We start from the raw sequence: 25,810 nt of genomic DNA on the forward strand, positions 1-25,810 counted from the left end.
TTGTACTATATGCACTTCTTGGTTTTATGCTGACAAAGAAATATGCTCTTTGGTTCCTGAATGATATTCAAACTTGTCGAGTTTTATGCTTGGAATTCAATTCAATAGCTTATTTTCCCCCGCAACTATTCCCCCCCAAAACCATCTGCACCTTGCACTTTGGCACTTTATTATATGATGCTGCTATATATATATATATAACTTGATACACCTGTGACAACTTTGTGATGACTTATCGATTTCTTTTTTATATAGCTAAAGCTTTGATGTATGTTTTAAATCCAGATAATATTTTTTTATGTAAATGTTTAAGTGATTAACTTTGTCAGAATTGTTTGTGCTTTTATTGACACTTTAGATCCGAATAAAGATTATTGAATGAATGAAGAGGGTTGGTTATTGCCCTTATATGTGGAGGTGGCCTCTGATGAGGTGTTTTTGGAACCCTCTCGGTTAAAGGAGCATAGAAAGGAAGCACAACCCTGTGTGGACTGAAGGTCTCCCATGGATTTGGATACCTCAGTGTCTTTCTTCAATTTCTCAAGTGAAAAATCTACCACTGGGCCAAATAGATGTTCCTTATTGAATGGGGTATTCCACATGGAGGTTTGAACCCCAGGTTTAAAACCAGATATACGGAGCCACCCATGCCTTCTTAGAAGGACACTAGCGGTTATAGCTCTAGCAGCAGTGTCTGCAGCATCTAGAGAGCAAGTTGCCCTTCATGAATCAGGTCTTGTGCTTTTGATCTGTGTTCCGGGGGAAAATATTGTATTCGTTGTTCCATTTCATCTCAGTGCGTGCGGTCGTATCACGATAACACTGCCTGAGTGTTGGTGAAGCGCCAGAAATTGGCTGCTTGAGAAACTAGTCTTTTCCCAGAAGCGTCAATGAGTTTTGATTCCTTATGCACCCCAAGGTAGTTGGCAGCCCTACCTAGTAACTCAATGTAGCCTACACTATCATCTGGTGGAGAGGGTTTGGTAGGGTAAAGGTCGGGATCATTGCCCGTGGGCAAATTGGTGTTATAATAGTCCCATGGATCTTGTAATGGCTGAGCCTCATCCCTATCCTGATCATCATCCCCATCATCCTGGTTGTCAGGTGTATGTGGTGGAGAATGTTCAGGCGAAATTGGTTGAAGCTGAGGGGAAGGTGGTGATAAAGGAAGAATAGGTGGAGGTAGAGGAGGAGGGTAAGGGTTAGTTCCAACAGATCTCTTCTTTAAAGGGATGTGATATTCTTCTCCTGCATCAGCCCTTCTCTTTAAAGTCACTTTAGTGGTGATATGGCCCAGTCTGTGGATGGATATACATAATCTTTTGTTTCGGATCCGGTTTTTCGGTTGGGGCCTCGAAACTGCGCTTTGCAGTTGTTTTCTGCACGTCTGTCTGTTTTGGCACCAAAGTTTTCGGTGCCGTAGTCAAAACCGCTGATGCCTTCAGGTCCAAAGATTTTTTCGGGGCCAAATGGTGGGGGTCGGTGCCGGACGTGTGCTTCGACCCCGAAGGTCTGGGCTCGAACTCTGTTTGGAGGGAGTCTTTTCGGAGCCGGAAGGCTTTTTAGAAGGCTTTGGTGCTGAGCCAGAGAGCGGGGCGTCAGAAGCGTGATCTCAGAGCCGACCGGGGCCCGAGTGCACGGGTTGGACCGGAGCCTTCTTTTAACTTGGAACTGTCTCTTGGGACGAGGGGGAGCTGTACTCATGGTACGTTGACCCTGTGGGATATCTTCCTCTTGGTCGGAGTAGAGTTCTGAGATAGCGATCGACTCCTGCTCCTCCTCGCTTCCTATGGCCTCACCGGTCTCTTCGCAGGAATGTTGACCGAAGATGTCCGGAATGGAGCTTGTGTTCTGGCTCTGCATGTCTCGACGTTGAGCCTAACGATCGCGCAGTATCTTCTTGGAGCGGAAAGACTGGCACGCGTCGCAGTCTTGTTCTCTGTGTTCGGGGGACAAACACAGATTACACACTTCGTGTGAGTCGTTGCGCGGGTATTTCGCGTGACACCGAGGGCAGACTTTGAAGGGAATTATTTCCATCGAGTGCAGGTCGAACCGACACGGGTAGGCCAGATGGCATTTCACGAACTTCCTGATCAAAAGACTATTTTACGTAATTACGATGCGCGATAGAAAGGGAGACGCGATCTAAAACAATACCGTCGAGGGCGAGTATCTTGCGCACCGAGGGGAACCGAAGGAACGATGTCGAACCGGAGCGTAACGATAAATGTCCGAACCCGATGGCGGAAAAACACAATCTACAAATGGAGTCGATGCCCATGCACAATATGACCGAAAGGAGGAGTCCCCTATCTCGTGACTGGAAAGACTTCTACGAAGAAAAACAAAGTGCAAACATCCGTACCCAACACTAAATAGCGAACTATGCACAGCATATGATCTACAGCTCATATGCCTCGAACATATGTAATTAAAAAAATATATAATCTATGATTATATATGTTTGCAGTGAAAGTTTCACATCTTTAAAAAGGTGTGTGCCTTGTGAAGACTTTTACAAATAATATATTGGGACAAGACTATCTTAACTATTTGAGCAGCACTACTATTTTTCAAGAAACAGTGGATGAGGTCTTTTTTTTTTTTAACGTATCATTTAGTAGACTTTCGTCCCCATTACGAGTGACCCATCAGAAATTAGGCTGGAAACTGCACATCGGAATTTTGAGATCATGCTTATTTGCTTATTTTCACACACAGATTTTGCCAATATTGATGCGAAAATCCAGGAAAACTGAAAAAATTATTGGGGTTGGAGGGTTTGGGGGATTGGGCCCAGATTCCTCTGGTAATTCTTTATTTCTACGGTGACTGTGTGGATTCCACTAATTACACCAGGATATTCCCCATCCCCGGGAACACCTGGCCATATGTCATGTCATTTCTACTACTGCAGGCTTTTTTATTAATTGACATCCATATATTTTTCTGGCTCAGATGTAAAATGTATATGGACGGGTCAGGTGAAAAGATTTAGCCTAGTTTTTACAGAACTGATAACATTCATGAATAAATCCACTGAGATTTCAAACAATCAGAACCAGAGACCTCCTTATAGATGACTCTGAGCACAGGAAATAAGTTATCGTGTTTGCCCAAGTGGAGCCTAAGGTCTGGCATAGGGTGAATGAAAAGCATAAACTTGGAATCTTTAACCATGACATTTTTAACTAAACAGTTCAAACACGAGCATTGTCATTGATGTATAACACAGGTCTTTTTCTTTTGAACAATCAATCTCTACCAGGTTAAGAAATAGCCATTCCCAGAAAAACAGTTTTAAGTGAAGGAAATTCATATGGAAACCACTCAATGGAGCTAAGCTATATAACTGCTACCAAATATATAGGCTGTTGAATACTGAAAGGATATTGTGTTTGGAATACAAGTATCAATGAAACTAACAAGAGTTCTCCTTTTATCAGTTCTAAAATGTTTATGACTAATTTCGCTGTATGAAAAATTGAACAAAGTTCTCTGGTGTGAGCCATCCAAAAGAGCTAGACAAAGGTAAAGGAATGAAGGATCGACGTACATCCAGTCAAAATGCATAATGGGATTCAGAAATTGGTAGGTCCAAAATGCACAAGAGGACCCATGAATGAGGAGGTCCTGAGCACTGCCATTTTTTAGTTTGTCAGTCGTAATACATATGGCTCTTGGTCACTCAGAAGGACAGGTCTGTGGAAATCCAGATAAATCCTCATGCTATGAATACACAGCCTTGAAAGTGCCAAACGCCTCATAAGGTATCAGGAATATACATTGCCATTGATTACATGACATATATAGGTTGAGTTACAAACTGCAACAAATAAGGATTTGTAACAGAAATTAAAGCACTTGATGACAGATGTTACTGTGTTTATAAGTATACCAAGGTTTAATCAAATAACAACTTAGCGACTATGAAACAGGAGATGTTAGTGTACTGTGAAATGCAAAATGGTTAGTCTGTTAGTGTGAACAAAGTACCTTCTCCTATGCATTGGAGACTTCCTTATAACATCCCCGAAAATTCGCATTGAACTGAAAATGAATCATGAACAGTGATCAGAGACTCAAAGAAGAAAATGAAAAAGTCACTGAAAAAATAACAGCTGAAGGACTTTAGGTAGAGAAGCTCTAGCTATGAATGAACATTAAATATGATAGCCCAGTTAAGGTATCAGTAATAAATGTTTAGATAGCAACAGGCATTTTAATAGCATTTTCTGTGCTATCCATAAAATATAAACATTCACATTCAACAATTAAAGACAATGTAGACAAGAGAATGTATGAAAATGGCAGACTAAACAGTTAACATGAGCTCATCACAAAAGCAAGTTATCACTTTGCCAGCCAATTTTATTGAAAGGCACTACTTTTGACGATTTACAAACAATATTGTCTTTCACACCAGACCAGAAAGTGAACAATGGTTTTTGAACTAGAAAGAGAAACGTATTTTCAATCTCATCCTGAACCTTTCTTAACCAACTGACAAACTTTATCAGCCTACTTGTTGGACAGGCCCGTTTGTGCCAAGATCTTGCTGCTATCGCTTACCAAAAACTTGAAGCTCCAGTAATCAGACCCCTTGCCCTACAGCAGCCAACAACGCACGATCTGCACTTCACGCTACAGCATCGGCAGCCCGCCCGACAAGGTCTTCGTTCTACAGTGACAACTGCCCCCGACATCTTGCCAGCTCTTTGCGCTACAGCGACTACCACCCGCGACACTCTCCCTGCTACTTGCAACATCTCCCACTGCTAACTGAACTTTTTGCGATGTACTGTCAAAGAGAACTCCTCATTGCGGTTGGTCTGAACTTGGGACTTTCAAACTGTCTCACATAACTAGAAAACCGCAAGTGGCACTTTGTGCTCTCAGGCGATACCTACCTTAAATCTTTTAAACTGCATATCTCCGGTTCTACTAATTGGATTTTCGCCATTTTGGTGTGGAATTGTTCGTGTGTTGTGTTTTCATTTTATTAAGTGCTGCATAAATACTTTACACATTGCTTCTGTTAAGCCGGGCAAGTTTTATGCAAAGCCAAGTCCCGAGCCAAGATGGCTGCCCAGAGTGGAGCTCCGGCCGGGAGCTCCCGGACAGGGAATGCCGTTTTCATTCAAAATCCCTCTTTATCCCCGTAATCGACAGCGGACTTAGTGAGGAAATGACCGATGCCCGGTGGATCCGCTTGGTTCGGCTAAAGAGGTGTTTGGCCCAGGTTTCTCCCGCAGCCAACACCTACCCAGCCGGACATCGGAACAAGGCATCCCTTGTCCCGCTGCTGTTATTTTTCCGCCTCTCCTACTGCCCTCGGAACAAATTGCCATGGACTGCTGATGTAAGATTTGCCTTGGAGCAGATCTGAAAACGTTGGTGGGCTCGGATGGTGACGGATTGATCCAGGTACGAGATCTCCATACTTCCGGCACACCGAGACGACATGGCCGATGCCCAGCTATTGAGGAGACTGGCCCGGGTCCTACTGGGGCCGTCACTACCCTTCTGGACATCAGGACATGACAGGCCCCATCCGCTGCCTCTGTTTTTCTCCCTCTGTTGCCTCCCTCGTAACCAATTCGCGCGGGTGCCGGATCTTCTCACCAACCTGGACACAGCTCTTTTATCATCGTAATAGCTCCAAAAGGCGGCAGTCTGAACGGGGACGAGATTCTACTCTTCTGTACCGTCCCTCTACCCACCAGGTCACAAGCTACTGCTTTATCGATGGTGAGTGCCGCGGCGCTGTTTGCCCCGTTGTACCCGCTTTCCCGCCTGCAGTCTGCCAACCCGGAGAATTCTCGCTCTCCCAGCTCACGCTGCTGCCTCGCTGTCCCCTCATGCTGGCCGTCTACTCCGAGGTTCTCCGCCTTGATCCCGTCTTCTATGACCTGAGAGCCCTTAACAGGTATGGGGGCACGGGAGCTACGCCTGGAGGATTATCATCCCGATGCCCTTGTGATCCGGAGCCTCTGCATACTTCTTTTCCCTGCCTCCTGCCTTTGACTATGGATCTGCGCACCCTCCTTTGACTTCTCCCCGCTTTGCGTTTAATTCCTACTCCCTGGTCAACATTGTGGACTTTTGTCCCTCTGACTTTTGACCCGCTGGCCATTTTGTTGTTGTCTAATGAAGATCTCTCGGACCTGGACCCACCATCTTGTTGTACTCATGTCCCTCCCCCTCGTCTGCCTTACTCCATCCTCCATCCTCCATCCTCCCCCCACCCTGGCTCCCTCCTATCCCCCCCACTCGCTTTCATAACATCAATTTTGTCCCTTTCTTCCTTCTTCCCCCCCTTTTAATTTTCGTCCACCATCCTTGTTAATTCCACGCAAGTCTGTCTCTCAATTATTGTTCCCTGAACTCATGCTTTTTCTTTGCTATGTTTTCTTCTCGCTTGAGGTGAACGTCTTTCTCTTTATGCCCGCTCTGCCTTTGCTCTCTCCCCCATATGGGTCTCTCCCCCCTCCCCCATCTCTCCATCTAGTCTTACTCTGATCCCCCCCCTTCTCCCTCTCTGCCGCCTATGATTTGGCATTCGCTTTGAAATGTGCGTGTAAAATGTATAAATGATGATTGTTGTAACTTGCCGTTGTTCACAATGTAAAGCGCTCTGATGCCTTTGGGTCCAGCCAGCGCTATATAAAACTCTATAAATATAAAAAAAAATACAAAGCTACCAGAGAGCTAAGCACAGGTTAACTTAGTGACTTTATGTGGTTCACCCCGACCAGGATTGTGGCTGGTGCTTTAGTAGGGTTTCAGCCCTCTAATTCAACAACCCAATTTCTCACACTATTTAACTATCTAAAGTGTACTGTTACTGCAATTTCGCTGAACGGTTTAAATCTTAGGAAACATTAACATGTAAACCTCTGGCATGGTTGTAACTAAGAAAGTGCTTGTTTATGCATGAACATTTTCTTGCACAACATCCATCTTTCAAATAACATTTTAGATTACTTTTAGAATAGTACTTGAATGACATACAGAAATGCACTTTCAAAATCAACTTTGGAAAACGTGGTAGCTAGTAGTAATTCAGGTTTGCTGTTTGTGTGGACACTACACATTAATAAATAATCTTGTAGATGCATCAGAAACCGTGCTCACGGGAACAAATTACACTTGTGCCCTGCATGAACACATTCAAACAGAATTTTTTCAAGTGCTCCTCATATCTATTCCAAATGGAATCAGATGGCCGTAACAAAGCCAGTGACAAAGAGCAAGAATTGATCTACAGGACAACGCATGCCAGGTTTACTTTTTCCACCCATCTCTTTTTTATTTCTAAAAAAGAAAATAAGCAAGCTGGACAGAAAAGGAATCCAGGCAATCTTTTCACAATGTAACCAAGGCAAACTGTGCTAAAACTTTAATCATGAAAACAGTTGCAAAAATGCTTGTACATCAGCTCACAGTAAAGAAGCTGTTTTTACTTTGGCGTAGTGAGCATGAATTGTTGCAAAATTTATTTTAGAACTAAGTGACACAGAACACACTCCAATTGAAAATGGAAACCATGACTCCTGTTCTCTCAAGTGCATTTCTACTGTATGACACAAACCATCGTCACTTGCTTATCGAGGACAAGTTCATACTCATTGAATGGAGTTTTTGAGTAATCACTCTTCCAAGGAAGGAAAAGTGCTAAGGTGGTGTCAAATTTATCCTTGCTCCTGAAAGAATAACAAGCATTTACAATGCAATAGGTCTAGCATTTTTGAGAGTTAGAGCTATTAGTGTTGTAAATGTAAGTCTTTCACCTATGTGTTTTGGTTTGGAGTGTTATGGATGTATATGAATAGAGTCGTAGCTGCAGCACTGCCTAGAGGACTTAGAATGAGGAATTACCACTAGGATTAGAGGAGCAGCTGCAGCACTGTCTAGAGGACTAAAAATGAGGAATTACCAGAATGACCAAAGCCGCAGGTGAGGCACTGCCTAGAGAACTTCGAATGGGAGAGATACTAACGGGACCAGAGAAGCAGATACCAGCAGTGTCTAGAGGACTTCGAATGAGGAATTACCACCGGGAACAGAGACACAGATGCAGCACTGTCTAGAGGACTTTGAATGAGGAATTACCTATGATATCAGAGAAGCAGCTACCAGAACTGTCCAGAAGACTTAGCATGAGGAATTACAGATGGAACTAGAGGAGCACCTGGCAGCAATACCTAGATGAATAAGACTGAGAATTACCTCTGGTAACAGAGACATAGCTGCAGCACTGTAGGCGCCAATTGCATCAGTAGATTTAATCACTGCCCTCCTTTATTGAGCAGTGCTAATAACACAGGAACGTCTAGCATGTTAAAGTGCTAACTCTTTTCCATCTGCTACAAGAGCAATGTTGTAAAGCATACTTTACACTTATCCCTGGGTTCTTGGAGGCTTTGTTGGATCAGTGATTTCATTCGGAAACTACTAATCCCGTCAAGCAATCTGCCCCAGAAACAGCAGGCACAGAGAATCGCCATCACGGAATGGGATAAGAACTAACAGGAGCGATCGTATGGACATCCTTAAAATTAAAACTGGTACTGAGGACACCCACAGAGTAGGATGTCCCATATTGTATCGTGTCTTTGGAAATATATGAATGTTTATCAAAATACAAGAGAAATGTGGCAGTTAAGCTATTATGGAATAGAATACATTTCACCAAGAGACAACACACAATTTCGGCTAAATTGGAGTGGTAGGTGGAGGATTTAGTCAGAGGGTTCAGTGCTGGAAATAGGAAACATTTACGCCGGAATCTCACGGAGCAAATTACAGTAGTTTAGGGGTGTAGGATCACGAGGAGCAGCATTGACGGATAGTCTCAGTAACAGAAAGCCTATCCATTTTATTTATTTTACAAACTATGCTCCCAAAGACACTCAAATAGGAAATCGTTGATCCTAAATCGGTTCTGGCATATATATTGGCCCACAAACAGACCCCATATTAAGATAGTTCAATCGATCAAGGTACCTACGGGAAGATGCTGTGTGTCCTGTAGGTGTCAGAATATAAATTGCATAATAACTGCCAGTTGTCTTCTCATTTTTACGCAGCACTCCAAACCAGTCATAGGTCTCTTAAGCGCATCCGTAGGCACAGCGGTTATTACATTAAGAATTGGTACCCATTAACAGACCTCAGAAGGATGAAGGCTGAGTAAACCTAGACTGGTGCTCGAACCGCCCTCCAGGATACAAGCGGCTCTTTATTCTCCTTATGCACGTGAGCCAGCCCGACACTCATACAGAAAGCTCACTTTGCGTGGTCTAGTCAGGCAGTGGGTCAGTACGCTAAGGGAATCTTTAAGTGTGCTTCCCAACCCTTTCCACAATGCTTTTAAGCTAACACGTGGCAGCACCCGACCTCAGTCCCTCCCACCCAGAGGCCTCCCGCAAGACCGACAGCATAGGCCTCAGACACCGTGGAGGCAGAGCAGAGACCCCAGACCCAACACGGCAGCCCCCGGGAAAAATAATCAGGGCTGCGAAGGAGGCTGGCAGCACAAAGTAGCAGGATGGGACACGTCCTAAGCTACACGGCTTCCACCACAAAACTGCCCGGTAGGCATTTCTAACCGCTCACTAAAGCAAGGGGGAGCCCCTAGCACTCTGCCCCCTCATCTCTTTCTAGCACTGTCACTATGAAAACGTGGTGGGGGCAGAGGCAGCCATTCCCAGAAGGGGACACCACCAGGAGGTATGAGCAATGGGCCCCCAAGGGGCCCTGCACTCACTGCAAACACCGACTCCGACGCCGCCTACACACTGATCTGTCAGACCGCTCATAGGGAATGACCAATGCGTTTTCCTGTGGTGCCAAGTACAGGGCGTTTGGGGGCCTGTGCAGAGCACTAGGTACTCAGTGGGTGACATTATGGTGCCCGATGTAGGTCCGTTATGTGCCATTTGTAAAATCCAGCGATACTTGGCCAGTGTTCCTGAGGTGTCGGGTATACGGTCGCTTTATACCCAGTGGGTGGCCTTGTGGGGAACTGTTGGACAGGCCACACAGAGGGCTGGCTCCCCCCCCGCACGACAGGGCCCGAGCTCCGGCCCACCCGGCATACCCCCGTGACAAGCCCCTGTACTCCGTCTCCCGACGGACCCTCTGCCCTCGGACCCCTACTCATCACGGGGTCCAGCCCCACCGGCTTCCCCGGCCAGGTCAAGCCGCCATCTTGGGCCCTGCACCACGCGGCCGCGTGGCCTCACCTCGACCCTAACCCCGGGCCTGGCCGGCCCCGACATCCCGGCACCACCATCCACCCAGGAGGTGAGCGGACCACTTGGCAGGTCAATGGGAAAACGAAGCGTCAAGAGCTCTTCCCCCGCCAGGTGCCGATCGCCTCCAGCAGCCCCCAGGCGCTGGCTCCACCCCCTGCTGGGTGTCTGGACACCTTCATCCCGGACCCTCCGACCTCCAAGTGCGAGGGTCCGGACATCAAAGGGCACCAGCCCTATAACTAAGACAGCTCCGGAGCAGGAAGGCAGTTGTATCCTGGAGTCGAGAGACACCGAGTGAACTCAACCCTGACGGTCTACTGGCGCTGCCGTAGCCCGCTCTTGTGAACCATCGTCCTGCCTGCTGGCGCTGCCGCGGCCTTCTGCAACCTTCATCTTCCTGGGACCTGCTGGCGCTGCCGCGGCCCGTTGTACCGACCATCCTCACCGGGACCTGCTGGCGCTGCCGCGGACCGTTCATCTTCCAGGGACCTGCTGGCGCTGCCGCGGCCCGTTGTATCGACCATCCGCACCGGGACCTGCTGGCGCTGCCGCGGCCCATACCACCTAACCACCAAGCTCGAGGATTGTGAGCTCATCACCATCTCATCCGACTTACCTGATTGGTAAATAGACTGTCCCGCTACCCCCTTCCCTACCTTACGAGACTCTAATCGAGGGGACCCCTGAGTCCAGACCTCCTTGTACCATTTTACCGTACCTTAAATAAGTGCCGATAAAGATCACTGAACCTTATCCGTGTGTGATATCTGTCTGTGGGGGGGAAGTTACTTGTCTGTACGATCGCTGGAGACGGCTCTCCCCGGAGACCTCTCCTCCTGACCCCGGCCGACCCTCCCGGTCCATCTACCTTTTCTAACATTGGTGGCCAGCGGCGCGATCCGAATCAACGCGTAATCGTACAGAGAGTAGCTCACCCCACGACAAAGCACGATGTCGACCAAAGATAGCAGCTCCACCGAGAAGTTCCAAATGGAGAAACTAGAGGAGAACAACCACCGCGAACTGAGACAATTTTGCATAGAACTTGGCATTGCTACCACTGGCCTGAGTACCAAGGATGACCTAAAGCACGCCCTTGAGTCGTGGACAGAAACGGGGGTCGCAAGACCCTCCGACCAAAGCAGCGTCACACCAGACCAAAACAGCGTCACACCAGAGGGGAACGCCACGACTCCCGAGGAACGGGGAACGGGCCTCTCACCGGAGGAGATACGAGAAAGAGACAGAGTCAGACTGCACGAATTAGAGATGGCACGACTCAAGATGGATGGGGAGCTCAAGTTAGCTGAACAGAAACTCAACCTCGAGCATATGCGGATTCGAGAGGAGCGAGAAGAAAAACAGAGACAGAGAGAGCTGGAAGAGAAAAAGATAACGCTCGAGCACGAGCGCCAATTGGCAGAGATAGAACTGCGCAAACAGCATAAGGACTTGGGGGTGCCTGAAAGACCACACACCCCGGGACCAACTGAGAAAAAAGTTCACATCCCCAAGGATGTGGTCCGCGAGTATGTCCGAGAAGACGACATACAACAATGGTTTAAGGCCTATGAGTTCGCAATGACCTCCCACCGGATCGACCGGAGTGATTGGGGAGCCGGACTTTGGGGGAGATTTATCAACGAGGGTCGCGATGCCCTGCTGCAGCTCCCCGATCACCAAATGTCGTCCTACGACCACATGAAGGCTGCCCTCCTCACCCGCTACGGCCTCACGCCCGAGATGTACCGCCAGAGGTTCAGGGATTGCACCCGGATCCCAGGTACCACTTGGGTGGAATACGTGAACTATTTCAGCCGGGCCTTCGAGGGTTGGATCAAGGGAAGTCAGGTCACCACCTACGAACAGCTCTTCAACCTCATGGTATGGGAACACCTGTCAAACAACTGCTTCGTCGAGCTCCGGCAGCATCTACTCGACAGTAAGCTGACTGACCCCCGGCAGCTCGCCGCCGAAGCTGACCGGTGGGAGAGCACCCGAGTGGGCCGGAAAGGGCCACACGACCAGAACAGAAGCAACCAAGGCCAGCACCGTCCTCGGGGAGGAGGAGGAGGCCAGGGGCGGGGGAGAGACGCCTTGCCAGCAACCACCGTGGCCAGCACCCCGCCGCCGGCCGGCCGGGGCAACCCCCCGTTGCGGCCTGGGTACCGAGCCAACGTCACGTGCCACAGATGCCAGCGACTAGGCCACTACGCCAACGATCCGAACTGCCCGCTGAACCAAACGCCCAAACCCCGCCAGGTAGCTGCCGCTGCCCTGGGGGAGGAGCAGTCGTTGGAGGGTCCCGAGGAGTGTGAGCCGGACCAGCAAGGGTGGGAACCGGCCGCCATGGTCCTGGCATGCTTAGGGGGAAGAGACATGGTTCCGCGGGCTCCCCTACCCGCCAACACCAGGAAATACGGTCAGTGGGTGACCATTAATGGACAGAGAGCTGAGGCCTTGCGCGACACCGGCGCCAGCGTGACGGCCGTCCGCTGTCACCTGGTGAAGCCCGAGCAGATCTTGCCGAACATTCTCTGCCCCGTCCGCTCGGCAGATAACTCTGAAAGCATGTGCAAGATGGCCTGCGTCCCGTTTGAATGGGGAGGGGTCTCCGGCCTACTGAAAGTGACGGTCCGGGACGATGCCCCCGTGGACTGCCTCCTGGGGAATGACCTCGAGAGTTCCCCGTGGGCCACCGTCGAGAGAAGAGAGCACTTGGGGATGCTGGGCCTCCCGGACTGGGCCTGCATAACCACCCGATCCATGGCCGGCCGGGCCGCCCCCCGATCAGAAGAAACCGAATGGCCGGCACCTCCGCCCCCGGTTGCCCCCGTAGAGGACAACGGCGAGGCCGACCTCCCAGACCCGGCCCCCGAAGAAAACGCGCAACCCCAGGACCTTCCGGATCTGGCTCAGTGGCGGCAAGAAGGGGGGCCCACCCAAGAACAGATCCGCCAGGAGCAAAAGACCTGTCCCTCCCTCGAGGGACTTCGCCAACAAGCCAGCACCCAAGCCGCCGGGGACACCACCGGAACCCACTGGGTCTACTGGGATAACGACCTGCTCTACAGCGAGCAAAGAATCGCCGAGCTGGGGGCCAGTCGAGTTCTGGTGGTACCGCTCCGCTTCCGAGACTTTCTACTCAACCTAGCCCACGATGTCCCCCTGGCTGGGCACCTGGGCCAAGATAAAACGTACAGTCGACTGGTGACCCACTTTTTCTGGCCAAAAATGAGGAATGACGTCCTGAACCACTGCCGATCGTGCCCCACATGCCAAGCAAGCGGGAAGAGTGGCCGGAAGCTTAAGGCTCCTCTACAACCCTTCCCGGTGGTCACCACCCCGTTCGAGAGGGTGGGGATAGACATTGTGGGGCCGCTGGACCCTCGCACGGCACAAGGACACAGGTTCATCTTGGTACTAGTGGACCATGCCACCCGCTATCCCGAGGCGGTGCCCCTACGGACCGTGACCGCTCCAGTGGTTGGCCGGGCCCTGATGGGGATCTTCTCCCGGGTAGGCTTCCCCCGAGAAGTCGTCAGCGACCGAGGTACGAACTTCATATCGAAGTACATGAAGTCCCTCTGGCAACAATGCGGGGTCACATACAGATTCACGACCCCCTATCACCCCCAAGGAAACGGACTAGTGGAGCGGTTCAACCGCACTCTCAAAGGGATGATTGGGGGATTGGAAGAGCCTCTCCGTCGCCAGTGGGATGTACTGCTCCCGTGCCTCCTCTTCGCCTACCGAGAAGTACCCCAGAAGTCCCTCGGCTTTAGCCCCTTTGAACTCCTATACGGACACCCTGTGCGAGGGCCCCTCAGCCTCGTGAAGGAGGGCTGGGAGTTGGCCCCCCTAACGACCCCTCCAGACGTCTTCAAATACCTCCTGGCCCTACGAAACCAGACCCGGCGCTTCAGGGAGATGGCCAAGGCGAACCTCGAGGCCAGTCAGGAGGACATGAAAAGGTGGTATGATCACAATGCCTCCTCCGTTGAGTTCGAGCCTGGGCAGCAAGTATGGGTGATGTCCCCCACCGAACCATGTGCCCTGCAAGACAAGTGGACGGGGCCCTTCAAAGTGGTCGAGCGTAAAAGCCCCGTCACTTACCTCATCGACATGGGGTCCACCCGGAACCCCCTGCGGGTCCTCCACACCAACCGGCTCAAACCACACTTTGTGCGCTCCGAACTAAGCCTCCTGATGGCGACCGACAGTGGTACAGAAGAAGACTCCGAGCCCCTCCCGGATCTCTTAAAGACTCAGGAGAAGGACGGCTCCGTGGATGGGGTCCGGCTCTCCGACGCCCTCACTTCGGAGCAACGCCAGGACTGCCGGGACCTCCTGCTGCAGTTCGCTGCCCTGTTCTCACTCACCCCCGGGGTCACCCCTTGGTGTTTGCACGACGTAGACACCGGGGACAGTCCCCCTGTCCGGCACCGGGCCTACCGCGTACCAGATCGGGTACGGGCCTGCATACAGGAGGAAGTGGCCAAGATGCTCACGATCGGGGTCATCGAGCCCTCGGACAGTCCCTGGGCCAGTCCGGTTGTATTAGTTCCCAAGGCCGCTGCCCCCGGCACCGCCCCTGAACTGAGATTCTGCGTCGACTACCGGGGCTTGAACGCTGTCACCCGGACCGACGCTCATCCCATCCCCCGAGCGGACGAGCTGATCGACCGGCTGGGGGCCGCCCGCTACCTTAGTATCTTCGACCTGACGGCGGGCTACTGGCAGATCGGCCTCACACCCAGGGCTCAGGAACGGTCAGCCTTCTCCACCCCCGATGGCCACTATCAATTTAAGGTCATGCCCTTTGGCATGAAGAATGCCCCCGCCACATTCCAACGTCTTGTGAACCAGGTCTTGGCAGGGCTCGAAGAATTCAGCGCTGCCTACCTGGACGATATCGCTGTATACAGCCGTCACTGGTCCGACCACCTCCGTCACCTCCAAGAGGTCCTCCAAGCCCTCCAGCGGGCCGGCCTCACCATTAAAGCCGGCAAGTGCCAAATTGGCCAAGGGTCTGTGACCTACCTGGGGCACCAAGTGGGAAGCGGGCTGGTGGCCCCACTACAACTTAAGATTGCTGCCATCCAGTCCTGGCAGCCCCCCGTCACCCAGACCGAGGTCCGAGCCTTCTTGGGGCTCACCGGCTACTACCGGCGGTTCGTGAAGGACTACGGCAGCATCGTGGGGCCCCTCACGGGACTCACATCCAAGAATCAACCGAAGCGGGTCCACTGGACTCCTGATTGTCAAGCGGCCTTCGAAGAGCTGAAGGCCGCCCTGTGCACCGCCCCGGTGCTCCAGGCCCCCGATTACAGTCGGGAATTTGTAGTACAGACCGACGCCTCCGACCACGGCATCGGGGCCGTCCTCTCCCAGCTGAACCCCGAAGGTCATGACCAGCCGGTGGCCTTCATCAGTCGACGTCTCCTGGCCCGAGAACAGCGTTGGAGCACAATCGAGAGGGAGGCATTTGCAGTAGTGTGGGCCCTCAAGAAGCTCCGGCCCTATCTCTTCGGTACCCACTTCCGGGTACAAACCGACCATCGACCCCTGCAATGGCTGATGCAGATGCGGGGGGAGAACCCAAAACTCTTGCGCTGGTCCATTTCCCTGCAGGGAATGGACTTCACTGTGGAGCACCGGCCAGGCCAAGACCACGCCAACGCGGACGGCCTGTCCCGCTTTTTCCGCCTCGACGAAGAGAGTCCCCAAGGAGATGGGTGACTCTCCCCGCCTTCAGCTGGGGGGGACGCATGTTGGACAGGCCACACAGAGGGCTGGCTCCCCCCCCGCACGACAGGGCCCGAGCTCCGGCCCACCCGGCATACCCCCGTGACAAGCCCCTGTACTCCGTCTCCCGACGGACCCTCTGCCCTCGGACCCCTACTCATCACGGGGTCCAGCCCCACCGGCTTCCCCGGCCAGGTCAAGCCGCCATCTTGGGCCCTGCACCACGCGGCCGCGTGGCCTCACCTCGACCCTAACCCCGGGCCTGGCCGGCCCCGACATCCCGGCACCACCATCCACCCAGGAGGTGAGCGGACCACTTGGCAGGTCAATGGGAAAACGAAGCGTCAAGAGCTCTTCCCCCGCCAGGTGCCGATCGCCTCCAGCAGCCCCCAGGCGCTGGCTCCACCCCCTGCTGGGTGTCTGGACACCTTCATCCCGGACCCTCCGACCTCCAAGTGCGAGGGTCCGGACATCAAAGGGCACCAGCCCTATAACTAAGACAGCTCCGGAGCAGGAAGGCAGTTGTATCCTGGAGTCGAGAGACACCGAGTGAACTCAACCCTGACGGTCTACTGGCGCTGCCGTAGCCCGCTCTTGTGAACCATCGTCCTGCCTGCTGGCGCTGCCGCGGCCTTCTGCAACCTTCATCTTCCTGGGACCTGCTGGCGCTGCCGCGGCCCGTTGTACCGACCATCCTCACCGGGACCTGCTGGCGCTGCCGCGGACCGTTCATCTTCCAGGGACCTGCTGGCGCTGCCGCGGCCCGTTGTATCGACCATCCGCACCGGGACCTGCTGGCGCTGCCGCGGCCCATACCACCTAACCACCAAGCTCGAGGATTGTGAGCTCATCACCATCTCATCCGACTTACCTGATTGGTAAATAGACTGTCCCGCTACCCCCTTCCCTACCTTACGAGACTCTAATCGAGGGGACCCCTGAGTCCAGACCTCCTTGTACCATTTTACCGTACCTTAAATAAGTGCCGATAAAGATCACTGAACCTTATCCGTGTGTGATATCTGTCTGTGGGGGGGAAGTTACTTGTCTGTACGATCGCTGGAGACGGCTCTCCCCGGAGACCTCTCCTCCTGACCCCGGCCGACCCTCCCGGTCCATCTACCTTTTCTAACAGGAACGCTGCAGGGCCCCGAGGTGACAGGTGAAAGCCAGTGGGCGGCCTTGAGGTGCCCGTTGTTGGTCCCTTAAGTGCCTTCTGTAAGACTCCACGTACCCGGTGCGTGTCCCTGCAGTGTCAGGTACCCATAGGTGGCCTGGTGGTACCGGGGATTGGACCCATATGTGCCACGCGTAAGACCCTGTTTTACGCAGTGGTGCCTTAGTGGCACCTACGGTCAGTGCCTTTGGCTGGTGACCGTTAGGTAAAGTGGTGTCCTCAGGCGCGGCCTGGAGGCAGGCGGCCGGCCCTTATGTAATGGCAGCGGTTAGTCAGGACACCTGTTGTGCCGTTACGTGAAAGCGAAGTAAGGATGTGCAGCTAGGATTGTGTAATTGGAGGGATGTCAGGCTTGCGTCACCACCGCTAAACTCTCGGTGTGGGGTGCCCGTGAGGCGTCTATTGTCCCTAGGCACCCCAGTACCGTCGATGCCCAAGGGTGAACTCTGCACCTAGTCACTTGGTGTACTATGCCCCCTCTCACCTGTGTGCATCAGCCTCGGAGACACTACGGAGGCAGAGCAGAGACCATAGACCCAACATGACAGCCACCATCAGGAAAAAAAATCAAGGCTGTGAAGAAGACTGGCAGCATGATGGGACATGCCCTAAGCTACACAGAACCGCCCGGTAGGCATTTCAAGGGAAGCCCCATTGTTAGCTGTGGCAACTGGTTATTTCGGGCTTAACCCCAACCTTCAAATCATATTGTGTGATCCTGGGCAAATCATTTTACCTTCCTGGGCCACCTACTTTTGCTTGCTTCTTGTAGAACAACGAGGGTGGAAATTGATGGGCGGGAGAGAGGCCGGAGAAGGAGTGAAGCTAATGAGACGGTAGGTTAAAATAAAACACTGTCAGAGCAAAGAGTGCATCCTGCCTCACAGATGCCAACATGTGCGCCGCAGCTCGCTATCGAGGCAAATTCTCCATGGGAGTGAACTTTTTAAAAAAGTTGGGACATACACCCACCATTAGCCATTTGCAATTTTTACACGACACACACAAAAGCCAATACAAAAGCATGGGAGGAGTCAGACCCCACAAGTACATACAACAGATCGCCACAGCGCAATCGCTGTAAGCTCGAACTAAAAACGCGAGTTCCTTTGTCAAAATTGGGATCCTATTGCTAGGTATTGACAGGTGGTCTAAATTTTAGTTCTGTGCCCAGACTGAAACTATCAGCCCACTGAACAATCTATGAATGAACATCTTCATAAATTTGATAACTGTTGAAAAGGAAACTTCTATAAAATGAATTTAAGTAGTCCAAGGAGTGCATGTGCAGCGAGCTGCAGCAGTGTTCAATCCAATCTCAAAGAGGTTGATATGCAGAAAAACCCTATATTTTGACTACTGCTGCACACAATCAGGATTGGCTCCCATTCATCTGCCTCCCACAAGACACATAACAATTAATGATAAATTTAAACCCTAGCTCCACCCACAGAATGCCACTGTCCGTAAGCTGAGGAAGTTAAAGAAAGTAGGTGATCCAATGCTTTTAGGGCAGAATGTTGGTAGTGCCTTAATAAACCTGTCCATCTCATCTTCAAGCAGTGGGAAGGACACATACAGCCAGAATGATAGCCTTCAGTATTCTGATATTCTTTTTTTTTTTAACTAATATTTTACACTAACAAACTGTGGGTCTTCAAAGAACACTGCAGCTCTACAACCAAACTCTGACAAGGTTATTATGAATGAGATATGTGATTATGCTGCCTAAAATGGGACAACTCAAGTGTTTACCGTTAGGGAACACAAATTCGGACCCAAGGGAATAGTTTTAAATGACAGCTCACTGAACTGAAGATCATGCTTTGAATTCTAGTGGGTGAAATGCTGAATTAGTACTTACCTCATACAAAGAGTTGCTACAGAGATCTACAGAGAATCCTATGGCATTCAGCCTCAGAATTCTTAGGACTGACCAGTCTGATGCACAGCTGTGCAAACTAATGTGGGTTACAGTATTTTGTTGATTGAAATTGAGGATGGGAAACGGGAATGTTGGGCACAAGGACAAAAGAAGTAGCGAGCTTGAGAACGATGAAGAAAGTGTCATCTTGGGCAAATGGTATGTAGGTCGAAGTAACAGTGAAACTCTGGTACAGATGCATTACTGACTTCCTATAATCTAAAGGAAGGTCTTGGAGCAAAAATATGTATCCATGAATTGCATAAAAGGAATAATGTAAGCCAAATAGATAGATCTTGAAAGAGCACACTCTGGTTGGATTGCAATGCAATAGGTCTTGCATTTACGTGAGTTTGAGCTATTGGCTTTGTAAATGACAATGCCTTTTATTTATGTTTTGGGTTTTAAAACATAAATAAAAGGCATTGTCATTTACAATACTAATAGCTTAAACTCTTGCAAATGCAAGCCCCATTACATTGCATTAAAGGGCCTTCTCGACTGCTTGCTAGATTGTAAATATCAGAGGAAGAGACTGGCCTGCGGTGTCTTCAAAGTAGTGATAAATAGTGCAGTGAAGAAGATGTGTAAGTGTTGTAAATTACACAGACACAAAGTTTGAAGCGAGAGTTACATATGATCCGAGCTATGAACACTAACAAAGCGCTCCAACATCTTTCGCTCTGTGAGCACACGGTCGCGGCTCAGGAGGAAGAGCGGCAGGGGGGGCTATTTCCTGCCCTTACCGTGATTTGAGTGTGCAGTGTGGCATTGCGTAATGTCATTGCTATCTTTGGCTAATTAAAACACTCTAGCTGTAGTAGGGCCCTGGCTTCACCTCCTGGTGCAGGGCGGGCTGTGCTTTATGGCAGGCATGGAGGGAGGGAGGGATGGTCTCAGCTGCAGCTCCGGCCTCATACAGTGCCCCTGCTATTAATAGTGAGCAAGAGGTGGTGGTATTGGTGGTGGTGATATTGGTATTGGTGGTGGTCACACTGGTGGTGGTGGTGGTGGTGGTATTGGTGGTGGCGGTACTATTATTGGTGGTGGCACTGGTACTGGTGGTATTATTGGTGGTGGTGGTAGTGGTGGTGATATTGGTGATATTAGTGGTGGTGGTAGTATTGGTGGTGGTATTGGTGGTGGTGGTACTGGTAGTTTTGGATATATTGGTGGTGGTATTGGTTGTGGTGGAGATGGTGGTGCTGCTGGTGTTGGTGGTGTTGGTGGTGGTGATATTGGTGGTGGTGGTGGTATTGATTGATGGTGGTGGTAAAGGTGGTGGTATTGTAGGTGGCGGTGGTATTGATGGAGGTGGTGGTATTGGTGGTGGTGCAGGTATTGGTGGTGCTGGTATTGGTGGCAGTGGTATTGGCGGAATTGGTGGTGGTGGTAGTAATGGTGGTGGTGGTATTGGTAGTGGAAGTGGTATTGGTGGTGGAAGTGGTATTGCTGGTGATGGTGGTACTGGTGGTGGCATTGACAATGGTGGTGATAGTGGTATTGGTGATGTTAATAAAACAGGCTACTGAAAACAACCCGTCAGGTGGCTTTAGTGCAGATGACAAGTAACACAGATGGGCTGTTGCCAGCTTCAGCCCATTAGGCACAGGATTATGTGCTACCTGGAATTCACATGACTTAATTCGATAATCATTTTCAAATCCATTTTACTTGGGGGCTTGAAACAGACACAAGATAATGCCAGGTTAAAGTGAATGAAAGTAAGCGCCCTGTTACAGGGGTGGCCCTGCTGTTTAAAGAAACACAAGCGGTTCCAGCTGAAGCAGCACATGTCCGGCCTCCAGTAAGAGAAATTCAATAAAGTAAGTAGTGCTTACAGAATAAATAACAGGTCCCGTGTAACAACTGAAATAAAAGGGCCAGTCGCTATGGGATGGTAACAGTGAAGACTAGGCCTACTAAGGAGGGACTAACAAGCCTATTAACGAATCCAATGGCAGCATTTACGAAAGACAATGACAGAAACCAATGAAAAATATGGGAGGAGATTGAGGGAGGTTTCTAACCCATACTCTACTACAGCAGTCTCACAGAGCGAGTAGCGCATGTGTTCTACCGCTAGGTTTAACCTAAAACTTACTTTAACAAAGTCTCAATCCCTTAACTCAGGCTATTTCGGCCATGTAACAGACCAAAGGTGGTACAAAATAAAGACCACAGAAAAAGAAACTGTAAATCAAAACTAAAAAAGATTTGGAAGATCTCAGTAATGTCTTTCTTTCCAAGACGGCATACACAGCTTATAGACAGGCGACAGTAATACAGATATGTTTTTTCACGTCACATTTAAGCATTTCTTGCATTCCGAACTACGTTTGCCTTACAACACTGCATTTACAATGAGAACAGCAAACCCAGGATTAACAAACTACAAAGAAAACCAGGATAAGCTTTTCACTAAGTCTGCCACAAATTAAATTTCTAGTGACGATGCAATGCCAAAAAAAGAATTAAGGCTAAAGTTCTAGAGCTAACACGTTTATAGAAAAGGAGGAACAGAGAGGAGTTTCACACAGTAGTGTACATTTGCTAGGGTAGGCCTTAAAAGCCTGTCCATGCATTCGTTTGGAGACTGCTGGAGCACAGAATTCAAGTTCTGCTAGAGGATGCAAAAGGGCTGCCGTGTTGAAAAAAGTGCAAGAATAGAGCGCACCATTCAATGGACAAACCTAGTTTAGACTGTAGTTGCATTTCCCTTGCCCACCAACCAGACTCGTGGTCTGTTGGCCCCGCGTCAGAGTCCACACTGTTGACATGCATACACAGGAGTAAGGAGGAAGGCTACGGCACGTCACAGCTGGCGCACACACCCTCACAGGTACACTACTGACCTAGTTTATGCTACACCATTTCTATAGAAGTTTGGACGGACATTACACAATGGCTGTCCCCGATGTTACGCTGTTCTTGGTTTCTCAGTTGTGTTTCTTGTTGCAGCACTCCGACAAGATAGAACTAGACAGGTTGCGCAGACGCTGGAGAGGCCAACTATATGGCACAGCCTATTCAGCACGTGCTAGGGGTACACTGATCTGGGTGCGGGTGGGTACCCCATTTGTATGTGCAGATACAGTGATAGACCCTGCAGGCAGGTACACTCTAGCTCAGGGAACACTAAACGGCCAGCAAATACTGCTGGGCTCCATTTATGCTCCGAACATCGACCAACCCTCATTCTTGGCACAGTTGTCACAGTCATTGGCCCCTTACGCTGGAATTCTGTGGTTACTGGGCGGGGATTTCAATTCAGTACTAGATATACACCTGGACAGGTCCTTCCCGCCCCTCAGTACCATGCAGGCCGGTGCGAACGCCCGGGCCCTCGCCGAAAGGCTTTCGCATTGGGCGTTGCTAGATGTGTGGCGTTGCCTGCATGCTGACACTCGTACATATTCTTACTACTCTGCGGTGCACGATCTTCACGTGCGAATGGACAGGGTGGTGGGTTCCCAGGCACTGTACCCGCTGATTGAGGATGCTGAGTATTTGGGGCGTACCCATTCGTACCACAATTCCCTGAAGCTGCGACTGAACTGGGACCCTGGTCGCCATCCTGTACCCATATGGCGTCTTCAACCCGCCATGTTGGAACATCCGGAATTTCGTGCCTCTCTGGGAACGGCTATCCTGGAGTATTTGAATTGAATGAAGGGACGGCGAGCAGTGCACTGGTGGAGTGGGCTGCCCATAAAACGGCTATCAGGGGCCACTGCCTTGGTGCAACGTGGAACATACGCAAACAATTAGCGCAGTCACTCACTCGCACCGAAACGCAAATACTTAAGTATGAGCGAGACGGCAAGGGAGGGGATCGCCACTCTGCACATTTGGCACGCCTTCGGGCGCAGCATGCTGACCTTCTGGAGCATCTGCGATGCCACAATTACACGGCCCACACGGCACGCACTCATGCCAAAGCAGACAGGGCAGGTCGCTTGCTAGCTTGGTTACTCAAGCAGGAAAACGCCCATGCCCCGATCGGGGCCATACGTACGCCCGAGGGCCCCCTGGTCTACACGCAGCGCGAAATACACCGGGCGATGACCGACCACTATGCGCAGCTGTATCGCTAGATGGGGCGCTGCTCCGGGCTCGAGCTGGACGGTTTCTTGGAAGCCGCTCGCCTACCCACCGTCCCCGGAGAACATCTGGAGTCGCTTAACGGCCCCCTTACCTTGGAGGAGATTGGCGAGGCGATCAGATCCATGGCCACCGGGAAGGCGTCGGGACCGGATGGCCTCCCGGCTGAATACTATAAGGCCTACAGGGAGTCCCTGGTGCAGAAACTGCACACTCTTTATTCCACAGCTCTCGAAGAGTGCGTTCTGCCCCTTTCAATGCGCGAGGCCTACCTGGTGTCCCTGCTTAAACCAAATAGAGACCTCGTGAGTCTGGGATCATACCGACCCCTGGCTCTACTTAATGTGGACTATAAAATATTAGCCAATGTGTTGGCGGAGCGCCTGGCGCCGGTGATGCCCCTATTGGTGCACAGCGACCAGAACGGATGTGTGCCTAAACGTAGTACCTCACTGAACCTGAGGCGGTTCTTCCGTGTGGCCTCGGATAGTGTGCAGAGGTGGCCTGGGGCGGGTTGTCTCGTACTAGATCTCGAAAAAGCCTTCGACTGCTTGGAGTGGGGCTACCTCGAGGCGGTGCTGATCCGAAACGGACTGGGCCCGGGGTTTCTCCAGATGGTCGCACTCCTGTACAGGAACCCTTCAGTGAGGGTAAAAATTGGGCCCTACATCTCTGCTGCAATACCAATCTGCAGGCAGGGGTGTCCGCTTTCGCCCCTCCTGTTTCTGCTGGCAATGGAACCCCTAGCCGCGGCATTGCGCACAACACTAGGAGATGGAATCCCCCTAGGGGACGCGACACATCAGGTGTCACTGTACGCCAATGACCTTCTGGTGTTCGTCAGGGATGTTTGTAACATTCCGGTCGCTCTAGAACGCATACTGCTTAACTTCGCCGCTCTCTCGGGACTTAAGGTGAACGCCACTAAATCCTGTTTGTATGCGTTTGGAGGGAATATCCTGGACCCAGGCTATATCCTGGGTGGCGTGCGTGTGCAGTGGAAGGCGGACACTTTCCGATATCTAGGAGTCCAGATATACCGCCAGCCGGCGGACCTCATTGAGGGCAATTTGGGCAGGGCTGTGACGGCGATTAGGTCCCAGATATGTTTTTGGAGCACGCTCCCACTCACGGTCACCGGCAGGGTAGCCCTGTCCAAGATGGTGATACTCCTCCGTCTTCTGTATCATTTTGCCAATCTGCCAACATATATCCCGGCGGCCTTCTTCGCCGCGCTCACGCGGTCGCCCCGGGATTTTGTTTGCGGTAACTCGTGGCATAGGATGGCTTTGCCCAAGCTCTACTTACCTACCGACCAGGGAGGCCTGGCTTCGCCATGCTTTGAACATTATTACTTGACAGCGCAGCTTCAATGGATAGCCCACTGGTTAGCAGGTAGGGGCCTAGATGACACTGCAACAACAACACCTCCCCTGTCTCTAGCAAACATTGCCAAGCTCTTTCATCCTGCCGCGAAAGCCTCAACGCCGACACCACTCCTCATGGTAGTAGCCTACAAATGCTACCGCCGCAGTCTTTACCTCACTAGAACGCTGATTCCTTATGCTCCAGCTATTCCACTGGAGGGCTCCCCTAGCGGGCTGGGGGTGCTCACCGCCCCTGAGGTAGCGGAGTGGCATGCAGCGGACTTTCAGATCTTGGGTGACCTCTATCGGGATGGCACTCTCATGGACTACGAATCCCTGGTCGATGAGGCAGGCCTGCCACCTGGGCAATTCCTCAGACACCGTTCCCTGGTCGCGACATTGACTGCTAGATGGGGGGACATGGCGGTGGAACCGAGCCACCACCTCACCATACAGTATCTACATGTGATGGGGCGGGGTAGGCACTTGATACTGTGGTTTGCCGCCTCCCTACGCACGCACGCGGCGATCAGCCTAGAACCGCTTTGCCGCAAATGGGAGATAGACCTGGAGAGGCCACTGGACGACAGGGAATGGGGCAAGATACTGCAGAGCCCAATACGCGTGCCCCGCAACATGTGGTTCCGCCAGATACAGCTGTTTATACTCCACAGAGCGTACCTCACACCCGAAATGATTAATAGATACTTCCATCGCATAGATACAGCTTGCCCCCACTGTGCAGAGTTGGGAACTGGGCTGGTGCAGATGCTGTGGAGTTGATGCAAGCTGCACTCATATTGGGAGTCAGTCCAAGAGGCGCTGCATATATGCACAGGCCGCACCATACCATCTGAGTGGCCCGTCTACCTACTACACCTATTCCGCAGAACACCAGCCATGAAAGTCACTTCCCGTTTCCTTGACTTGGGGTTGGTGGTGGCTAAACGGCTACTCAACAAACACTGGAAGGCACTGGACCAACCACACACATGGGCATGGTGGTTTTCACTCCAGGCATGGGCCAAAGCGGAAGGCATAGCTCTCCTGAGGGAGGAAACACTGGGACTTCGGAGGACACCTATCACAACACAGTGGGAAGGTCTCTTGCAGGCCTTGACGCGGATTGAGGGGGACACGGCGGAGAGACACACTGACCAGGAAGGAGGGAGGGATGCCCCCGGAGACGGTTGAGCGTGTGCATGCGGTCATTTAGCCTGCCAAG

The 25,810-nt window shown here is 51.2% G+C and overlaps 1 protein-coding gene across 12 annotated transcripts in view; it reads right to left on the bottom strand.

Moving 5' to 3' along the window:
- AKAP13 (A-kinase anchoring protein 13) overlaps positions 1 to 25,810 on the bottom strand; it is a 1,236,163-nt gene that overhangs the window by 458,677 nt on the left and 751,676 nt on the right. For 6 of the 12 annotated variants that reach the window (XM_085644485.1, XM_085644480.1, XM_085644481.1 and 3 more), the window contains exon 13: positions 4,000 to 4,053. The exons of the other annotated variants lie outside the window; for them this stretch is intronic. In XM_085644485.1, the coding sequence (XP_085500611.1) occupies positions 4,000 to 4,053 (54 nt within the window). The remainder of the gene's footprint in view (positions 1 to 3,999; positions 4,054 to 25,810) is intronic. 12 annotated transcript variants of the gene reach the window in all.

The sequence above is a fragment of the Triturus cristatus genome, chromosome 3_1 (genome assembly GCF_964204655.1).
Source record: "Triturus cristatus chromosome 3_1, aTriCri1.1, whole genome shotgun sequence".
Classification (NCBI taxonomy): Eukaryota; Metazoa; Chordata; class Amphibia; order Caudata; family Salamandridae; genus Triturus; species Triturus cristatus.